At 50.4% G+C, this 20,782-nt stretch overlaps 1 protein-coding gene across 1 annotated transcript in view; it reads right to left on the bottom strand.

The window, feature by feature from the left end:
• The window catches only part of LOC137525387 (nmrA-like family domain-containing protein 1), a 31,798-nt gene extending 22,858 nt beyond the window's left edge, over positions 1-8,940 (bottom strand). Inside the window, exons 1-3 of the mRNA XM_068246460.1 lie at positions 8,788-8,940; positions 2,108-2,346; positions 550-802 (exon numbers count right to left, since the gene is read on the bottom strand). Of these exons, the coding sequence (XP_068102561.1) occupies positions 550-802; positions 2,108-2,346; positions 8,788-8,827 (532 nt within the window). The 5' untranslated portion in view covers positions 8,828-8,940. The remainder of the gene's footprint in view (positions 1-549; positions 803-2,107; positions 2,347-8,787) is intronic.
• Positions 8,941-20,782: the final 11,842 nt, after the last annotated feature.

The raw sequence follows: 20,782 nt of genomic DNA, 5'->3' as shown, positions 1-20,782 counted from the left end.
GGTACCTATTCTGGGGGAATCTATACTGAGTGCAACTAGACCTGGCTAACCTACACTGCGGGCACCCATACCTTGCTTCGGGGGGGGGGGGGCGCAATTTTTACACCCTCGCCCTGGGTGCATTTTAGCTTAGAAACTGCACTGTTGCAGTATACAGGGATTTGGCAAGACCAGGGTCAGAAACAACCCAGTGTTGGTCCAGGCAGCAATCCAATAGAGTCAGAGTCCAGGCAATGGTCACGATAGAAGATTGAAAGTAATCCAAGCACCCCAACAGCTAGTGCAACTAACGCTATCACGAGTCAGAAGCAGCTTATATACCACAGGAAGCCGATCACATCAGACCACGCCTCCCAGCAGCCAACCTTAGAGGAAATCAAACTCTCACACTGACTTCCTGAACTGCTAGAACGATCACAGATTTGCAAAGCAGGTGAGTTCACGACACAGAATAATGTGTCCATTTGTGAGACTAGTTTCAACATGATCAGAACATGTAAAATTGCATACGGGAGCACCATCCTATTGCCATACAGAACCATGTCTTACCCAGAGTGTAGCCATCACCGTCTTTGTCCTTCTGAGGTCTGACGTGGGTCAGGAGGAAGTTCTCGTAGTAAGTCGACAGCCTCACACTGGTCATGGGGACCCCAAGCCCCCAGAAATACGCCTCTACTTCCCCTTTCCCATCAAAGTGTTGCACCTCCAGCTTCCCATCTGTCAGCTTCTTCACGTTCTCCACACCACTGTACACCACCAACTTCAGGTCAAGGCGCTTGGCAATATCCGCAATTCTCTTTCCCTAAAACCAAGGGGGAAAAGTAATCAACCAAAGAAAACCAGTGACTAAGCCTTCACCAAAGACTATTACTGGGGTCCTCAAGTAGGAACAGTTGTAGGAGTGGTCATGCAGCTTCTTTCTCTGGGCATAAATTGCCAAGTCACCGCGCATGATCTGCCCCAGGAGAGGGAGGTATATCACGCAGGTGATGCTACTTCATAAAGGTGTGTTTACAAGATCTTAAAGGATACCCGAAGTGACATGATGAGATAGATATGTGTATGTACAGTGCATAGCACACAAATAACTATGCTGTGTTCCTTTTTTTCCTTTCTCTGATAAGAAATTCCAACTATAAAACACTTTCCTAGCAGAAAATGGCTTCTGAGAGCAAGAAAGAGGTAAAAAGGGGAATTTCTTATAAGTGAGGGTCACACTGTAGTCACTTCCTGTCTGAGTCAGGACTGAGTCAGCCACTTACATACCTGATATTTAACTCTTTCAGGCAGAGAAAAGAAAAAAGGAACACAGCATAGTTATTTGTGTGCTTGGCACTGTACATACCCATGTCTATCTCATCATGTCACATGTCAGTTCGGGTATCCTTTAAACAATGGCTGTAGCCATTACCCAATATTTAATTGTATATTAAAAATGGAAGTCACTATTCAACTTCTTTGCAGAAAGGGACATTTTATAGAAAGAAATGCTGATTATTTAATTAATGAGTTGACGTCATGAAGGTAGGCCAACTCTTGTCTTCATTTTTAAACGGATTTTAAAGGATACAGGAGGTGACATGTGACATGATGAGTTGTGAGATGAGATGTGTATGCACAGCACCAAGCACACAACTAACTATTCTGTGTTCATTTTTTCTTTCTCTGCCTGAAAGAGTTAAAAAACAAGTATGCAAGTGACAGTTTCTGTCTGGGTTGGGACCGGGTTGGACTAGAACGTAACCCTCACAGATAAGGAATTACAGCCATAAAACACGTTCACTGGCAGAAAATGGCTTCTTAGAACAGGAAAGAGATAAAAAGGTTCACCGATTCATAGATTTTAATTCTGGCATACTTCAATGAATGTGTCATTGAGCAGAGACAAAAATTTAAAAATTAGATTTAAAAATAAAATAAAAAACTGTGGGATATTTAAAAAAAAGTCATTTTTAGGAGAAAGAGGAAATATACAATTGTTTTCTTTTTATCAGTATGTTTTCAACTTGTGTTTCCTTTAAGTGTTTTATATGCTTTGGGTACCTCCAGCTAATGTTCTCTTCTCTGTCTAGTCACCACTGTTTGGGGGGGGGTGTTGTCCAGTTACCTGGGCAACCTCTATGTCCTTGTCCAGGTATTCCCAGTAGTTTGTCACCACAAAAGTTCCGTATGCTCCCCTGAGGGCCGCCTCCAAGCTCTTCTCATCATCCAAATCTGCGGCCACCACCTCAGCCCCGGCCTCCTTCAGCTTCTCAGCGGCCGGCTTTGTGGGGTCTCTGGTCACCGCCCTGACGGCAAATGTTCCATCTTCCAGAAGAGCAGAGGCAACGGAACCGCCCTGAGCTCCTGCAGAGGACAGCGAGAAGGTGGTCAATGAAGAAGACATTCCAGTCCACCTTAACTCTTCTGGAGAACACCAAGACATTTAGGGTTGCAAAATAATTCTACTTGTCAGCTCACTGCCCATAAAATTCTATAAATCAGGAAACAGTATAGGGCAGGGAGGGGACCACTAGACACCAAGGAACTGTATAGGGCATGGAGGGGGCCACTAGGCACTAGGGAACTGTAAAGGGAAGGGAGAGGGGCCACTAGACACCAGGGAACTGTATAGGGAAGGGAGAGGCGTTAGACACCAGGGAACTGCATAGAAGAGCGAGAAGGGCCACTAGACACCAGGGAACTGTATGGGGGGAAGGGGCGTTAGACACCAGGGAACTTTAGAAGGGAGGGAGGTGGGCCATTAGACATTGAGGTGTTCCTGTGACGTCAGGGATGAGCCTGGGGTGCCTGGCACCTGGGTGCAAGATTTTCTCTGGCGCCTATGGGAGTGGTTAAATTAACTGCACCCAACCACATAGCCACACCCATGTCCTGCCTAATCACACCCACACCTTCCACCTCTTTCCGCATGCATGCGATACCCCATTCCTACCCCTCTTCCATGGGCTTGCTCCTGGCTGGCTTTGGCTTCCTGCGAGTCTGCTAGTCTCTGGACTGACTCAGGCTGAGAGGCTCTGCGAGTGCGACGCAGTCACACACTGCGTATTTATGGCTGCCTGCGGCCACCCTACTCTCGCTCGCTGTCGTCGTCGGCCCCTCCCCCCGTCAAGCACAAGCGTGAGGTGGGCTGCCTGTATCTTTCCCATTGCGCCGTGCAGCCTGCCAGTGTTGCCAACCTTTCACGTTATTTTTTACTGACAAATACCTAAAAATCTACTGACAAAAGATTATTTTTACTGACAAAATTTCCCCACTAAATGCACATAAGAGACAGCGTTTCACCAGTAAATGCACGTAATGAGAGACCAGTAAGAGGGCGCCGGACGCACCCGCTCTATATGCGGAAGTGATGTCACTTCCGCGTATCAGTGCGGCATGCTAGGTCCTAGCGCCCACACTATTGGTCGCCGCCTGATCGAGGTCTGACGCGGCGCCGGCGGCTAGAGGGAGGGAGGGAGCGGTGGCCACAGGAGGACAGCGGCGGCCGGGCGGCGCCTCTTAGAGACAGGTGCCTGGGTGCCTTGCACCCGCCCAGGCTCGGCCCTGTGTGACGTGGTCTCAGTGTTCAATTTCAGCCCACTTTGTATTTGAGTTTGACACCCCTGCACTAGAAGTATAAGTTGTCCTTCAAGCGAGTCCTCTACAAGGCTATTGGTCAGCCAATGTTTGTAGTTATAATTAGAGATGGTGGCAAGTGATGCTAATGTTTCCCAAAGTCAACAAGAAGTTTGTCTGAGTGGTACAATTCCCAGACTGCATATATTTTGGATGAAGTCTGCATGCAAGCTGGTCTTCGCTTATCACTGGCCATTTACTGTACATCTCCCACATGTGACTTTTCTAGCAAGACCTGCCAAGATTTCACCACGTTTCTTAACAAGAACAGCCACTGACTATAGTTCTTGTGCCCCTGTTCCAGAGCCTTCAGGTACACTCACCCGCTATGGCCTTCAGGCACCGGGACTCTTTCCTTCGGGTAGCAGTTGAGGGCTGAGTCCTGTACAGATGATGAGTCACAAGCCTCTAAGGGGGAGGGAACAAAGGCATGCCATGATGATGGAGGGGCAAGGAACAGAATAGCCTTGGCTTGAGCTCAGATGACCAGGCATGCCAAATCTGTCACTGATGCATTGGGGCCACCGTACACGCTAGATTGTTGGCAGAGGCCGCACCAACCATTTAGTTTGTGTGTGTACGCAGGGCCGGTTCTCTCATGAAGCAAGGTAAAACATTTGCATCAGGTGCAGACATTACAGGGGGCAGCATGGTTGTACTGTGTGTTTACACTAACAGCATGCAGTCAGAGTAGGAGGAGCAGTGAGAGGAGAGCGAGGTGAAGAGGTCATCATTGGGGAAAAGCAGCTTGTTGTGCGGTGTGAGGAGGCTGACAGTGAGTGAGGAGAGGGGAGGCAGGAAGGCAGCATTGGGGAAAAGCAGCTTGTTGTGCTGTGTGAGGAGTCTGACAGTGAGTGAGGAGGGGGGAGGCAGGAGAGCATCATTGGGGAAAAGCAGCTTGTTGTGCAGTGTGAGGAGGCTGACAGTGAGTGAGGAGAGGGGAGGCAGGAGGGCAGCATTGGGGAAAAGCAGCTTGTTGTGCTGTGTGAGGAGTCTGACAGTGAGTGAGGAGGGGGGAGGCAGGAGAGCATCATTGGGGAAAAGTAGCTTGTTGTGCTGTGTGAGGAGTCTGACATTGAGTGAGGAGGGGTGAAGCGCCCAGATGGTTGGCAAGTCACATGGAGGGGAGGGGGGTTCCCATCCTCACAAGTTTGCCTCAGGCAACAAAAAGTCTAGAACTGGCCCTGTGTGTAGGCCTGACAAAGATCCGCTGCAAACAGAGGCCCTGATATACCAAAGAATTCTCTAGTAAAGATCTGCAGTGTGAAGAATATTTGTGATCCAGCAGGCCTGAGGCCCCTTTCATACTAGCACATTTTCATTGCATTGTGTTACCCCATTCATACCGCAGGGTAACGCTAAAGCAATGAAAGTCTATGGGACATTTCATACGTGATGCAATGCGCTGTAAGCATCTCATCTGCTGCGAAAGCATCAGCACATTAGCAGTCAACATCTGTGCCGACGTGTAGTGACCGAAAGTCAAACAAGTCAATAGCACCACACGTATTTTAACATTTCTGCGTTCACGTTGTGGTGCGGAGGCATATGTTTTTCAATACACTTCCGTGCAATTCGTATTCCGAACACAGGAAGTGAGTGCTAGAAAACTTCACTTATAGTATGGCTTGCTGCCAGAAGTGAGATTGCCGCACATTGCCCCGGGTATCTCCGAAAGCCTATTTAAAGCGTTGCTGTGTGATGCAATAATCCGATCGCACTGCAACCAAAATGCAGTTTGCTGCTGTGAAACCGGCCTAATTTTAAGGGATCTGTCATGTGAAAGACTCACTTGGGTCATATTCAAACATGGTGGGTGCTGAGAGATGGGGGGGTATTCCTCACCATGCCGAATTTAGAGGACTAGAACCAGGCCCGGTCCGCCCATGATGCCAACTTCCTCAGGCAGCAGAAGTCTGGGGGCAGCACCAGGCAGAAACAGGAAGTGAAGAGAGTGCCTGGCCAACCTATTCTGAGGTCAACTGTACCTGGCCAACCTATACTGGGGCAACTGTACCTGGCCAACCTATACTGGGGGGCAACTGTACCTGGCCAACCTATACTGGGGGCAACTGTACCTGGCCAACCTATACTGGGGGAAACTGTACCTGGCCAACCTATACTGGGGCAACTGTACCTGGCCAACCTATACTGGGGGCAACTGTACCTGGCCAACCTATACTGGGGGCACCTATACCTGGCCAACCAATACTGGGAGCAACTGTACCTGGCCAACCTATACTGGGAGCAACTGTACCTGGCCAACCAATACTGGTAGCAACTGTACCTGGCCAACCTATACTGGGGGCAACTGTACCTGGCCAACCTATACTGGGGGCAACTGTTCCTGGCCAACCTATACTGGGGGCAACTGTACCTGGCGAACCTATACTGGGGGGCCACTGTACCTGGCTAACCTATACTGGGGGGCCACTGTACATGGCTAACCTATACTGGGGGGCCACTGTACCTGGCCAACCTATACTGGGGCACCTATAACTGGCCAACCTATACTGGGGGCAACTGTACCTGGCCAACCTATACTGGGGGCAACTGTACCTGGCCAACCTATACTGGGGGCAACTGTACCTGGCCAACCTATACTGGGGGCAACTGTACCTGGCCAACCTATACTGGGGGCAGCTGTACCTGGCCAACCTATACTGGGGGCAGCTGTACCTGGCTAACCTATACTGGGGGCAGCTGTACCTGGCCAACCTATACTGGGGGCAACTGTACCTGGCCAACCTATACTGGGGGCAACTGTACCTGGCCAACCTATACTGGGGGCAACTGTACCTGGCCAACCTATACTGGGGGGGCCACTGTACCTGGCCAACCTATACTGGGGCACCTATAACTGGCTAACCACCTATACTGAGTGTGTTTTTTGGGGGGCTCACTTCAGCTATAACGTGCGGTGCAAATTGTCGGGTGCTGTGGGATCATTCCATTCGGGAGGGGGGGGGTTGCACAGCCTCGTAAGTTTGCCTCAGGCAGCAAAAACTCTAGAACCGGCCCTGACTTCTTCACTTCAGCGAACAGTAAGGATGGTCAATGGGATGCAAATAATTTTGAGTTGATCCAGCGTTATGCAAATTTTTATATGCAAATTTGTGCAGCTTGAACCATGAACCAATCAAATTCTGCTGAGGTAAAATTCGATTGGTCTATTTTCAAGCTACATAAATTTGCATGCAAAATTTGCATACTCCTGCATCAACTCAAAGTTATTTGCATCTCATAGACCATCCCTAGTGTACATTATTAGAACTGAGTTGTGGAGAAAAAACACAGGGAGATCCGGGAGCCCAATCTTGCACCATATCGTTAGGTCACCAGGAAAATAGAGAAGATATTAAGAAATATACTCACTAAGGCCCAGTGCACACCAAAAACCGCTAGCAGATCTGCAAAACGCAGATTTCAGAGCAAGAAGCAGATTTCAGAGCGATTTTAGGCATGTTTAGAGATGTTTTCTAAACATGCCTAGCGTTTTTTGGAGCGTTTTTGTGTATCAGATTACCAATATTGTTACAGTAAAGCCAGGGGTCGAGTCCTGCGTGAACGCGGGTGGACGACGTCCACTTACCTTTTTTGGAGAGTGGACGTCGTCCACCCTAGCATATGTGGAGGGAAGCAGCGCAGTGGAGAGGAGCATTGTGCAGAGCAGTGGGGAAGGGCGGACGTCTCCCCCCCCCTTCACTAGACCAGAGCAGCGGCACGCACAGCTTCAACTCGCCGTAACGAGGAGGAGGTAAGTCCCGCCCACTGATGCCTGCTGCCAGCCACCGCCACAAATGTTCTGGAGGGGAGAGCCAGGAAGGGGAGCCCCAAGGTGAGGAAAGGGGGGGGGGGGAGACGTCCGCCCTTCCCTGCTGCTCTGCACAATGCTCCTCTCCACTGCGCTGCTCCCCTCCAGCTGCGGGGGACACCTGGCTACATATACTGGGGCCACTATACACCTGGCTACATATACTGGTGACACCTATACACCTGGCTACATATACTGGGGACACCTATACACCTGGCTACATATACTGGTGACACCTATACACCTGGCTATACTGGGGGCACCTATACACCTGGCTACACATACACTGGGGACACCTATACCCCTGGCTACATATACTGCGGACACCTATACACCTGGCTACATATACTGGGGACACCTATACACCTCGCTACATATACTGCGGACACCTATACACCTGGCTACATATACTGGGGACACCTATACACCTGGCTACATATACTGGGGACACCTATACACCTGGCTACATATACTGGGGACACCTTATGGGTATCCTACTTTATGGATATCTGCAATAAGGAAACTTGTAGATCGGAATAACATTAAAATAATTTTATTATTGCACTTGACAACGCGTTTCACGGCGCCTGGGAGCACAAGCAACTTCAGCGTGAGGCACGATTACAGTCCAGTGGCGTGGCCTAGGAGCTAGGGACCTCGGTGCGAGTTATACATGGGGCCTCCAGCACTTTATACATAGCTAGAATCCCCTAGGAAAATCACTTTAACCTCCCTGGCGGTATATTAAAAACCGCCAGGGGGCAGCGATGCCTTTTTTTGCTTTTTTTTGTTTTAAATCATGTAGCGAGCCTAGGGCTCGTTACATGATAGCCGCTGCTCAGCAGCATCCCCCCAGCCCCTCCGATCGCCTCCGGCGATAGGCGATCAGGAAATCCCGTTCAAAGAACGGGATTTCCTGGAGGGCTTCCCCCGTCGCCATGGCGACGGGGCGGGATGACGTCACCGACGTCATGGACGTCGTGACGTCTAAGGGAGTCCCAATCCACCCTTTAGCGCTGCCTGGCGCTGATAGGCAGCGCAGGGGTCTGGGGGGGGGGGCTCTACACCGGCGCGGATAGCGGCGATCAAGCGCGGGGCGGCGGCGATCGTGTGCTGGCACAGCTAGCAAAGTGCTAGCTGCGTCCAGCAAAAAAAAAATTACGCAAATCGGCCCAGCAGGGCCTGAGAAAACCTCCTGCGCGGCTTACCCCGAACTACTATGGGGTTACCGCCAGGAAGGTTAAAAAGCGCTCAGTGTTTGCGATTACGCTAAAGCTTTTTGGTGTGCACTGGCTTATATTTGTGGTCTCTGCAGCTTGACCTTTTCAGGAAGCGTCCAGCTTTCTCCCACTCACCTGTGGCTCCTAGAACAGTAATAATCTTCTTGCCAGCCATGACGGATGAGGACGCAGAAGGCTGTGGGCGATGGTGGACGTCGCAGGAGTTGTTCTGTAGAGAACTATGGAGGGAATCCTTCTTTCTTCTGTAGATCACACACAGTCACTCTGCAGGCTGCACTCCTACCAGCACATGGAAGAACTTGAGTATTTATCTACGTATACTGGGTGGGATCAATTCTGTTGTAGAAAAGGAGCCAATAAGGGTTAAGCCTGCAGCATACTTTGTCACGCACATGGCTATATGGGACAGAGTCCTGGCTGCACCCTTCATTGTCCAATCCAGTGCTGAGGAGGCAGCAGGGGCTCTGTGTTACCTCCTGCAAGTCATGCGTGCTCAGCTTCATGCTGTGTCATGCTGCTATATTGTTTTCCTATATAAGTGTGTTGACACCCTCCAAAAGTCTGTATCTCTAAAAATCACAGCATAGGCCCGAATCAAGACACAAAATAGTCTTTATTGAAGGGAGAAGTTTAAAAACAACTAAAAACAAGACTTGGCCATCATGCCTCCTCAAAAGTGGTAGAATACAATAACAAAGAAGCTACTAGAGATGGCTTGAACCTCCGATTTTAGGTTCGCATGGTTCACACGAACACAAACTTTTGCGGAAGTTCGCGTTCGAGGTTGGCAAACCTAAAATCATAGCCATAGACTTCAATGGGGAGGCAAACTTTGAAAATACAAACACTGTTTCTGGCCACAAAAGTGATGGAAAAGATGTTTCAAGGGGTCTAACACCTGGAGGGGGGCATGGCGGAGTGGGATACATGCCAAAAGTCCTGGGGAAAATTACGGATTTGACGCACAGCCGGGTTTTAAGGGCTGAAATCACATTACATTGCTAAATTAGAGGCATTAAGTGCTTTGAAACATCTTGCGTGTGTATACATCAATCAGGGAGTGTAATTAGAGTACTGCTTCACACTGACACACCAAACTCACTGTGTAACGCACCGCAAACAGCTGTTTGCGTAGTGACGGCTGTGCTGGACTGGTGCGCACCATGGCCAGAGTGCAGGCGATGGCGGTTTTCAAGCCCATATGGTCGGGCCGAGGAAGCTCAATGACAGAACAAAAAGTGACTATCCAACTGATTGAATTTGGTCTGTCCACAATGAAGCAACAACCTTATTATCTTGAGTGCTCCCCCCCCCCCGAGACACTCATATAGCCGGCAGTCATTGCTTCATTGTGATACGTAAGCCCCTTCACCGTGGCAAGGTTACGATCATGAAGGGGAATTGACACATGTACATGCCTTTTGTTTTGTTGTTGCAGCCGCAGTGCAGCCAGAAAAATTAGCAGGCATGTACACACCAGAAAAATTATTATTAAAATTCAGGAATCCACCTGGAGTCCTGGACCCTGTTAGTGGTGGCAGAGATGGCAGTGAAGCGGCCTGCAGGCAGATATGCTGTGCGGGGAGTGACTTAGTCTTGGGGCAGGCAGTCACACGGCGTGCAGGCAGAGATGCTGTGTGTGGGGACTGACTTAGTCTTCGGGCAGGCCGGACTGTGCTTTGCAGACCAGTAATCCGTGGTCAGATGGATCCTTGACCCAACACTGTGTGCCAGAAATGTCACCATTTGCCTTTCAACATCGCGGTACAGTTTAGGTATAGCCTTCTTTGAGAAATAATTGCGGCCTGGAATCTTCCACTACTGTGTGTGGCTTTGCTTTTGTGTGCTGCTTTTCCTCAGGTGGTCATCCAATTGCAGTTTGTGCTTTTTCATCATGTGCCTTCGTAAGGCAATTGTCCCTATGTGGATCTTGGTTTTTCCACGGCTCAATTTTCGGTGGCAGAGAGTACATATGGCATCGCTCTCATCTGAGGCAGACACACAAAAAATGTCCACACCGCTGAGCCCCTGGATGATGGCACTTTGGTGATGGCTGCCGACTGAGTGTTAAGTCCGGTGCCAGAATCAGAGCAGGAGGAGGAAGATATGTCACGCTTCCGTGCGGAAGCTGAGGAAGATGAGGTGTTCTGTGTTAAATAGTCAACTACGTCCTGAGAATCTTGGGAGTTGATGGCACGTGCCTTCTGAACACTATACTTTGGTCACGAGCCGCGTAAAATCACGTCAGCACTGCAGTCTGCCTCTGCCTGTTGTTTTGTCCATATGGGGGGATGAAGTGAAAGGTATGCACTGACTTGACTAATACAATGTTCAGTCACACAGGTGCAGTGAAAGGTATGCAGTGACTGGTATTACAATACAATGTGCAGCTGTCACACAGGTGCAGTTAACAGGTATGCACGGACTGGCATTTTTGGGGATTTAGGGAAAAGGATTCATCAGAATGTGGACAGAGCTAGCTGTTATGAAACTCTGCACTTTATATAGTGCTGCAGAAGATGTCAGGGCTATATAAATACATAATAATAATATTGTAGGACATTAGACTATTGACTATGGTATGATTAGATTGTGAGCTCCTCTGAGAACAGTCAGAAGAGGGGGGGGGGGATACAAAAAAGGGGGATGCATAGGAGGGGGGGGGGGGGTAAAGAGGTAAAGGCACAAGACAGAGAGCCTGGTGGGAGAGGAGAAATGGCAGGAAGACCTCTCACCAGGACTGCAGACATCACCAATGCTGTTAAAAGAAGCCTCTAAAATCTTAAAAGAGGAAAGGGTCATGGGGAAGACAACAGGGTGAGAGGGGGAGCTGGGAAAAGAGATAAGTTCACCCGCAATCAAGCTAATTTAAATTGCCTGGAGCTTGCTTCTCTGCTCAATACAGAAGTCGGCTGTAAGCTCCTGTATCACTGGCTTCTGCAACAGCAGACTGCCCTGCATTATTGATTAATTACTCTGATCGGGATAAATAACCAATAGTCTAGGGTACTCTGTTATTACAGCAGCCAGTGCACATGGCTACTAATGACAAGTAACTTGTGAAGCACTAAACGCATCCTGCCACCTCTCCCTGCTAATGTCCCAGCTGCAGCACAGCAAGTATTCTCTCTACTCACTCTTCTGCTCTGCACATTCACTCACTGCAGGCTGTGTGTAGAGAGTAAGGAAATACATTGCCCATGAGACAGGAAGGGGAGGGGTGCTACAAGGGGTCTAGTCCTGGAAAAAGAAGTGAGTGGATTCATGCTAAAAATCTCTGACCTGCGTGCAGCGCGGCACGCCAAAAATTGGGCGTGGTTAAGCATAGCGTGGGCATGGTCATGGGTGAGGCCAAATATACATGGCCTTAGCAGTGGTATAAAAGGTCTGCCAGAGGAAGTTTGAGCTCTGTCGTAGTGTATCCCCAAAAAGTGGATGTAATCTGACAGAATTTCACCAAAAATACACATAATCTGGCAGAGGTTCCTCCAAAAAACAGATAATATGGCAGTGGTTCCCCCAAAATACACATAATCTGGCAGCAGCAGTTCCCCCAACATACACATAATCTGGAAGCAGTTCCCTAAAATACATGAAACCTAGTAGTGGATCACCCAAAATACACGTAACACCCAAAATACATGTAATCTGGCAGCAGTGGTCCCCCAACATACACAATCTGGCAGCGGTTCCCTAAAATACACGTAATCTGGCATCAGCGGTTCCCCAAAAATACAGATCTGACAGCAGTTCCACCAAAATAGGTACCCCCAGTATAGCTAGCCAGGTCTATAGGTGTCCCCAGTATAAGTAGTCATGTGTATAGTTGTCCCCAGAATAGGTGGCCAGATGTAGAGATGTAACCAGAATAGGTAGCCAGGTGTATAGATATTCCCAGAATAGGTAGCCAGGTCTATAGGTGTCCCCAGTATAGCCAGGTGTCCCCAGTATATGTAACCAGGTGTTCAGGTGTCCCCAGTATAGCCAGGTGTATAGGTGTCCGCAGTATATGTAGCCAGGTGTATATGTGCCCAGTATATGTAGCCAGGTGTATAGGTGTCCCCAGTATATGTAGCCAGGTGTATAGGTGTCCCCAGTATATGTAGCCAGGTGTATAGGTGTGCCCAGTATTTGTAGCCAGGTGTATAGGCGTCCCCAGTATATGTAGCCAGTTGTATAGGTGTCCGCAGTATATGTAGTCAGGTGTATATGTGCCCAGTATATGTAGCCAGGTGTATAGGTGTCCCCAGTATATGTAGCCAGGTGTATAGGTGTCCCCAGTATATGTAGCCAGGTGTATAGGTGTCCCCAGTATATGTAGCCAGGTGTATAGGTGTCCCCAGTATATGTAGCCAGTTGTATAGGTGTGCCCAGTAAATGTAGCCAGGTGTATAGGTATCCCCAGTATATGTAGCCAGGTGTATAGGTATCCCCAGTATAGCCAGTCTATAGGCGTCCCCAGAATCAGTAGCCAGGTGTCCCCCCCAGCTGGAGGGGAGCAGCGCAGTGGAGAGGAGCATTGTGCAGAGCAGCGGGGAAGGGCGGACGTCTCCCTCCCCCCTTCCCTCACCTTGGGGCTCCTCTTCCTAGCTCTCCCCTCCAGAACGATTGCGGCGGTGGCTGGCAGCAAGCATCAGTGGGCGGGACTTACCTCCTCCTGTTCCGGCGAGTTGGCGATGTGCGTGCCGCTGCTCTGGTCTTCACTAGACCAGACTAGCGGCACGCACATCGCCAACTCGCCGGAACAGGAGGAGGTAAGTCCCGCCCACTGATGCCCGCTGCCAGCCACCACTGCAATCGTTCTGGAGGGGAGAGCCAGGAAGAGGAGCCCTAAGGTGAGGGAAGCAGGCGCGGAGCTAGGGGGGGTCGGGGTAGGACAAGTGCCCCGGGGCGCCTGGTCCCCAAGGGCGCCCTCCGCATTGCTGAGCTGCTGGTTTTTTTTTTTTGTTTACTTTTTTTTTTTTTGCGGCGGAGGGGAGCAGCGCAGAGAAGAGGGAGAGCTGTGCGGACGGTGGGGAAGGGGGGCCATATCCCCCCTCCTTCCCTCACCTTAGATGCTCTCCCTCCCTCGCTGTCCCCTCCAATGTCCGGGTGGCTGGCAGCGGCGGGCGGAACTCACCTCCGTCTCGCTCCAGCGCCGGCCGGAAGTTCGGGTGACGCAGCCGCTGCTCTGGTCTGGACCAGACCGAGTAGCGGCAGATCCATCCGGCGCTGCGAGAGACGGAGGTAAGTTCCGCCCGCCGCTGCCAGCCACCCGGACATTGAAGGGGACAGCGAGGGAGGGAGAGCAGCTCTTCCTCTTCTCTGCGCTGCTCCCCTCCTGCTGGGGAAGGGGACACCTGACCTGGCTACCTACTCTGGGCACATATACCACTGCCTACATATACTGGGCATATACCCCCGGCTACCTACTCTGGGCACATATACCTACCCTGGCTACCTACTCTGGGCACATACCCCTGGCTACCTACTCTGGGCACATATACCCCTGGCTACCTACTCTGGGCACATATACCCCTGGCTACCTACTCTGGGCACATATACCCCTGCCTACATATACTGGGCATATACCCCTGGCTACCTACTCTGGGCACATATACCCCTGGCTACCTACTCTGGGCACATATACCCCTGGCTACCTACTCTGGGCACATATACCCCTGCCTACATATACTGGGCATATACCCCTGGCTACCTACTCTGGGCACATATACCCCTGGCTACCTACTCTGGGCACATATACCCCTGCCTACATATATTGGGCACATATACCCCTAACTACATATACTGGGCATATACCCCTGGCTACCTACTCTGGGCACATATACCCCTGGCTACCTACTCTGGGCACATATACCCCTGCCTACATATATTGGGCACATATACCCCTAACTACATATACTGGGCATATACCCCTGGCTACCTACTCTGGGCACATATACCCCTGGCTACCTACTCTGGGCACATATACCCCTGGCTACCTACTCTGGGCACATATACCCCTGCCTACATATACTGGGCATATACCCCTGGCTACCTACTCTGGGCACATATACCCCTGGCTACCTACTCTGGGCACATATACCCCTGCCTACATATACTGGGCATATACCCCTGGCTACCTACTCTGGGCACATATACCCCTGGCTACCTACTCAGGGCACATATACCCCTGCCTACATATACTGGGCATATACCCCTGGCTACCTACTCTGGGCACATATACCCCTGGCTACCTACTCAGGGCACATATACCCCTGGCTACCTACTCTGGGCACATATACCCCTGCCTACATATACTGGGCACATATACTCCTAACTACATATACTGGGCATATACCCCTGGCTACCTACTCTGGGCACATATACCCCTGGCTACCTACTCTGGGCACTTATACCCCTGCCTACATATACTGGGCACATATACCCCTAACTACATATACTGGGTACATATACCCCTGGCTACATATACTGGGCATATATACCCCTGGCTACATATACTGGGCACATATACCTCTGGCTACATATACTGGGGACACATACCCCTGCCTACATATACTGGGCACATATACCCCTGGCTACCTGTTCTGTGGACATCTCTACCCCTGGCTACCTGTTCTGGGGACATCTATACTGCTGGCCACCTATTCTGGGGACACCTATAGACCTGGGGCTACCTATTTTTTGGGAAGCACTGCTGTCAGATTGAGTGTATTTTGGGGAACTGCTGCCAGGTGAGAGGTGTCTACCATATTAAGGGGACATTCTGCCTATTTATGTGAAATGCTGTCTATTTATGTGCCTCATGACTGCTGAATTTGTCTTGTTGGGGGCCTCATGGTTACTGAATTTGTCTTGTTGGGGGCCTCATGATTTGTTAGGGGCCTCAAGATCGCTGAATTTGTCTTGTTAGGGGCCTCATGATTGCTGAATTTGTCTTGTAAGGGGCCTCATGATTGCTGAATTTGTCTTGTTGGGGGCCTCATGTTTGCTCATGAGTGCGGAATTTGTCTTGATGGGGGGGGCTCATGATTGCTGCATTTGTCTTGGAACATGCTGGAAGGTACATACTGAGGGAGGGTGGGTGAGCGTGAGCCTGCTAACCTCCATGTACATTTGAAGGGGCGTGACCAAATGTGGAGCACCCATAACCACGCCCACATTTGGTCACGACCGTTCACCTTAGGGGGCGCATTAATAGTCTTTGTCCCCGGGCGCTGAAAACCCTAGCTACACCTCTGGAGGGAAGGGGGGGGGGGGGGGGAGACGTCCGCCCTTCCCCACGCTGTGCACAATGCTCCTCTCCACTGCGCTGCTCCCCTCCACATATGCTAGGGTGGACATCGCCCCCCCCCGCGTTCACACAGGACTCGACCCCTGGGTGCTACATCTAGTGCAGGAAGTAGTACAGTCCCCTGCACTGACTGCTGCTATTTTCCCGAATGTTGCCCAAACTATGAGAAAAGGTCCCAGGTGGAAGAACACAGTGACTGAGCACCACAGTGGCACCCCTCACCATGGATACACTCGGGGCTGTGAGCACCTGCAGCCTTGTGGTAGGCACGCCACTGGTTTATTTCATTTGTTTTATTTTCACCTCGGATGTCCCTCAATCAGAGCCTAACTCTAAACTCTGCCTAACCGCTAAAAATCCTTTCTGATGATATCCGTGGCACCTAAAAGCTACAATCATTGGTTGCCACTGGCGTAACAATAGGCCCTGCAGCCCCTACTCCTGGGGGCCCGCTCGGGGCCGTTTTGTGGGGGCTGGAGGGGTGGCAGCATGAGGGGAAAGCCTTGGCCACAGTCGGCGGGGAGAGGGGAAGTTCCCCCCCCCTCTCCCTCACCTCTGGGCTCTCCTCTCTGCGCTCCCCTCCAACTTAAGTTACAGCGTGGGCAGCGGCGGGCAGATACATACCTTCCGTGCGTTCCACCGCATACTCCTCGCTCTAGCATCTGTTGTCACTTCCGGGAGTGACGTCACTTCCGGAAGTGACGTCAGACGCTAGAGCGAGGAGTATGCGGCAGGGATGGTCGTAGTCAGCCAACTTCGCTACGCTGGAACTACGAGTACTTTTACGCAAATACGCTTCGCAATCTACGGCTTCGAAATCAGCCACTTCGCTACGTTAGCATACTGTAGACTACGCATTAAAATATGCAAGCTTCACGTATTGCGTAGCGTAGTTGATGCGACCGCTTATGCCCTTATGCGGAAAAATTTCTGCAATAATCTGCTAACTATGCGCATACACAAACTAATATAAGCATACATTCCAACATCCAATGCGGAATTGTATGCGTATAAAGGGCAATAAAATTTCTGCGCATGCGCAATGACCCATATAAATGCAGTTACCGCACGCGTAGTTGACTTCGCAATACATACGTCAACTACGCGTAGCGGGCGAAGCTACGCATAGCGGGACTACGACTACGCGGAAATACGTTTAGTTCTTAAACTTCGCCTACGAACTACGATGCGTAGTTGCGTACTACGATGCGTAGATTCGCGCTGGCGTAGTTTACGAGCAACCCTGCTATGCGGTGCAACGCACGGAAGGTATGTATCTGCCCGCCGCTGCCCACACTGTAACTTAAGTTGGAGGGGAGAGCCCAGAGGTGAGGGAGAGGGGGGAAACTTCCCCTCTCCCCACCGACTGTGGCCAAGGCTTTCCCCTCATGGTGCCACCCCTCCAGCCCCCACAAAACGGCCCCGAGCAGGCCACAGGGAGGGGGGGATGGGCCCGCTCTGAAATTCTGCATGGGGGCCCGGTGGGGCCTAGTTATGCCCCTGTTGGTTGCTACTATAGCTGCAGTTAAAATTGAGGTCTACGAGTGCCCAGTTTACCGAAATGCCGCCGGTGGCAAAACTACCTGCTTGGCCTGCTGAGAGGCGGCAAGCGTGTGAAGCCGAGGAGAATCTAGTAAAGGAGTTCTTCACCACTGCTTGTCGTCGTGCATTATAACTGGATTACCGATCAGCGGAAGTTTGGGGGGGCGATTCTGCACATTTGTGTTAACTGGTACACATCCTACAAAGGTCCTCTCGATCTACATTCTTCACGCTGCACCACAGCTCACTGAAATATAGCAGAGGTTATTAAAAAATAAAAAACAAAAGTGTAACTACTTTTGGCAATGGGCAGCTGGTCACATGACCTGCACTGCTCCCTGTAACTGGCAGGCTCCCTCTCACACTCCCTGAGAACGATCTCCCACCCTAAGCCACGCCTCTTTCATCCATACCAATGGCAGGGAATGGAGTGACTCTTTGGCCACACCTACCCCGCTCCGAAACCTGTAGGTGGAGTGAAGGATGTGTGTCACAACATTACCCTTATTATCAATAAAAGAATAGAGGTATTTATACTTTTCTGTTATAGATGTTTTTTAGACATAAAAAAACTAAAAAAAACGTGCACTAGCTGGACATGCTCTGAACTCTGAATACTGACCTCTGCTGCCTGCTTCATCCACCTCTGCTCCGGCTCTTCTGTATTTACTGGTACTTGCTTTCAGGGGCGTGACTAGACTTAACAGGGCCCCCCCTGTAAAAATGATATCATGGGCCCCCTCGAACCCCGGAACCCCATGCGGGTCACATGATCAGGAGCTGGCAAATGGCAGCAGAGAGTGTTCTGCTGTGAAGCAGCGTCTGGAAGCAGGAAAAATAGGGATGGGACGACGAATCCGGCGAATCCACGAATCCCTCGAATATTGGGAAATATTCGAAATTCGTGGATTCGAATCCCGACGCCATTTTCCACTTTACGAATCCGCCGAATCCCGACGCTGCATCGCCTCGCATCCGCCGCTCGCACTCGTCCTCCTCCGACCCCCCCGCGCCTCCTCTGCCCGCCCCGCGCCTCCTCCGCCCGCCCGCATACTTTGTATCAACTCACCTGTCCAGTGGAGCGCAGAGCGGCAGACCTCACGCTGACTTCCTGGTTCCCTATAGTGACGGCTTTTACAATGACGTCATTAGTAAAAGCCGGTCCTGCCACTAGAGGGAACCGAGAAGTAACGACGAGGTCTGCCGCTCTGCGCTCCACTGGACAGGTGAGTTGATACTTATGAAGGAGTGAGCGAGGAGGCACGGGGGACGGAGGAGGCCGTGGGGGTGAGCGGAGGAGGCACGGGGGGGGGGGGGGAGAGCGACGCCTACCTACCTACCTACCTACCACTATTCTTGCTCCATTACCAATACACGCTGTAACTAGCAAAGCCTTTTGTGTGCCGCCTCATCACTGTTTGTTGGACTTGGCTCTCAGGGGGGTGACCTGAGCGTGGCGTAGCACCGGCATTACAGGAAAATTGTTACCTGAATGAGTTCCAGGACCGTGACTTGTCACATTGTCTACCTACCACTATACCTACAGGCCCCTATACCTACCTACAGGCCCCTATACCTACCTAAAGGCCCCCTATACGTACCTACCTACCTACCGGCCACTATACCTACCTACAGGCCCCTATACCTACCTAAAGGCCCCCTATACGTACCTACCTACCTACCGGCCACTATACCTACCTACCTACAGGCCCCTATACCTACCTAAAGGCCCCCTATACGTACGTACGTACCTACCTACCGGCCACTATACCTACCTACCTACAGGCCCCTATACCTACCTAAAGGCCCCCTATTCGTACGTACGTACCTACCTACCGGCCACTATACCTACCTACCTACAGGCCCCTATACCTACCTAAAGGCCCCCTATATGTACCTACCTACCTACCTAAAGGCCCCTATACCTACCTACAGGCCTCTATACCTACCTAAAGGCCCCCTATATGTGCCTACCTACCTAAAGGCCCCTATACCTACCTACCTAAAGGCCCCTATAGCTACCTACCTACATACCTATACTTAAGGCCCTATACCCTGCTACCTATACTGAAGGTCCCTTTAACTACCTACCTACCTACAGGACACTATACCTACCTACCTACCGGCCACTATACCTACCTACCTACCTACAGGCCACTATACCTACCTAAAGGCCCCCTATACGTACCTACCTACCTACCTACCTAAAGGCCCCTATACCTACCTACCTACCTAAAGGCCCCTATACGTACCTACCTACCTACCTGAAGGCCCCTATACCTACCTACCTACCTAAAGGCCCCTATACGTACCTACCTACCTAAAGGCCCCTATACCTACCTACAGGCCTCTATACCTACCTACCTACCTACTTAAAGGCCCCGTATACGTGCTTACCTACCTAAAGGCCCCTATACCTACCTACCTAAAGGCCCCTATACCTACCTACCTACATACCTAACTATACTTAAGGCCCTACACCCTGCTACCTACACTGAAGGTCCCTTTAACTACCTACCTACCTACCTACAGGACACTATACCTACCTACCTACCGGCCACTATACCTACCTACCTACCTACCTACCTACCTACAGGCCACTATATCTACCTAAAGGCCCCCTATACGTACCTACCTACCTACCTAAAGGCCCCTATACCTATCTACCTAAAGGCCCCTATACCTACCTACATACCTACCTATACTTAAGGCCCTATACCCTGCTACCTATACTGAAGGTCCTTTTACCTACCTAAAGGCCCCTATACCTACCTACAGGGTCTTCTCAAAAAATTAGCATATTGTGATAAAGTTCATTATTTTCTGTAATGTACTGATAAACATTAGACTTTCATATATTTTAGATTCATTACACACAACTGAAGTAGTTCAAGCCTTTTATTGTTTTAATATTGATGATTTTGGCATACAGCTCATGAAAACCCAAATTTCCTATCTCAAAAAATTAGCATATTTGATCCGACCAATAAAAGAAAAGTGTTTTTAAAACAAAAAAAGTCAACCTTCAAATAATTATGTTCAGTTATGCACTCAATACTTGGTCGGGAATCCTTTTGCAGAAATGACTGCTTCAATGCGGTGTGGCATGGAGGGAATCAGCCTGTGGCACTGCTCAGGTGTTATGGAGGCACAGAATGCTTCGATAGCGGCCTTAAGCTCATCCAGAGTGTTGGGTCTTGCATCTCTCAACTTTCTCTTTACAATATCCCACAGATTCTCTATGGGGTTCAGGTCAGGAGAGTTGGCAGGCCA

Source organism: Hyperolius riggenbachi, chromosome 7, assembly GCF_040937935.1.
Source record: "Hyperolius riggenbachi isolate aHypRig1 chromosome 7, aHypRig1.pri, whole genome shotgun sequence".
NCBI classification, from domain to species: domain Eukaryota; kingdom Metazoa; phylum Chordata; class Amphibia; order Anura; family Hyperoliidae; genus Hyperolius; species Hyperolius riggenbachi.
This window is presented reverse-complemented; position numbering and strand designations above follow the sequence as displayed.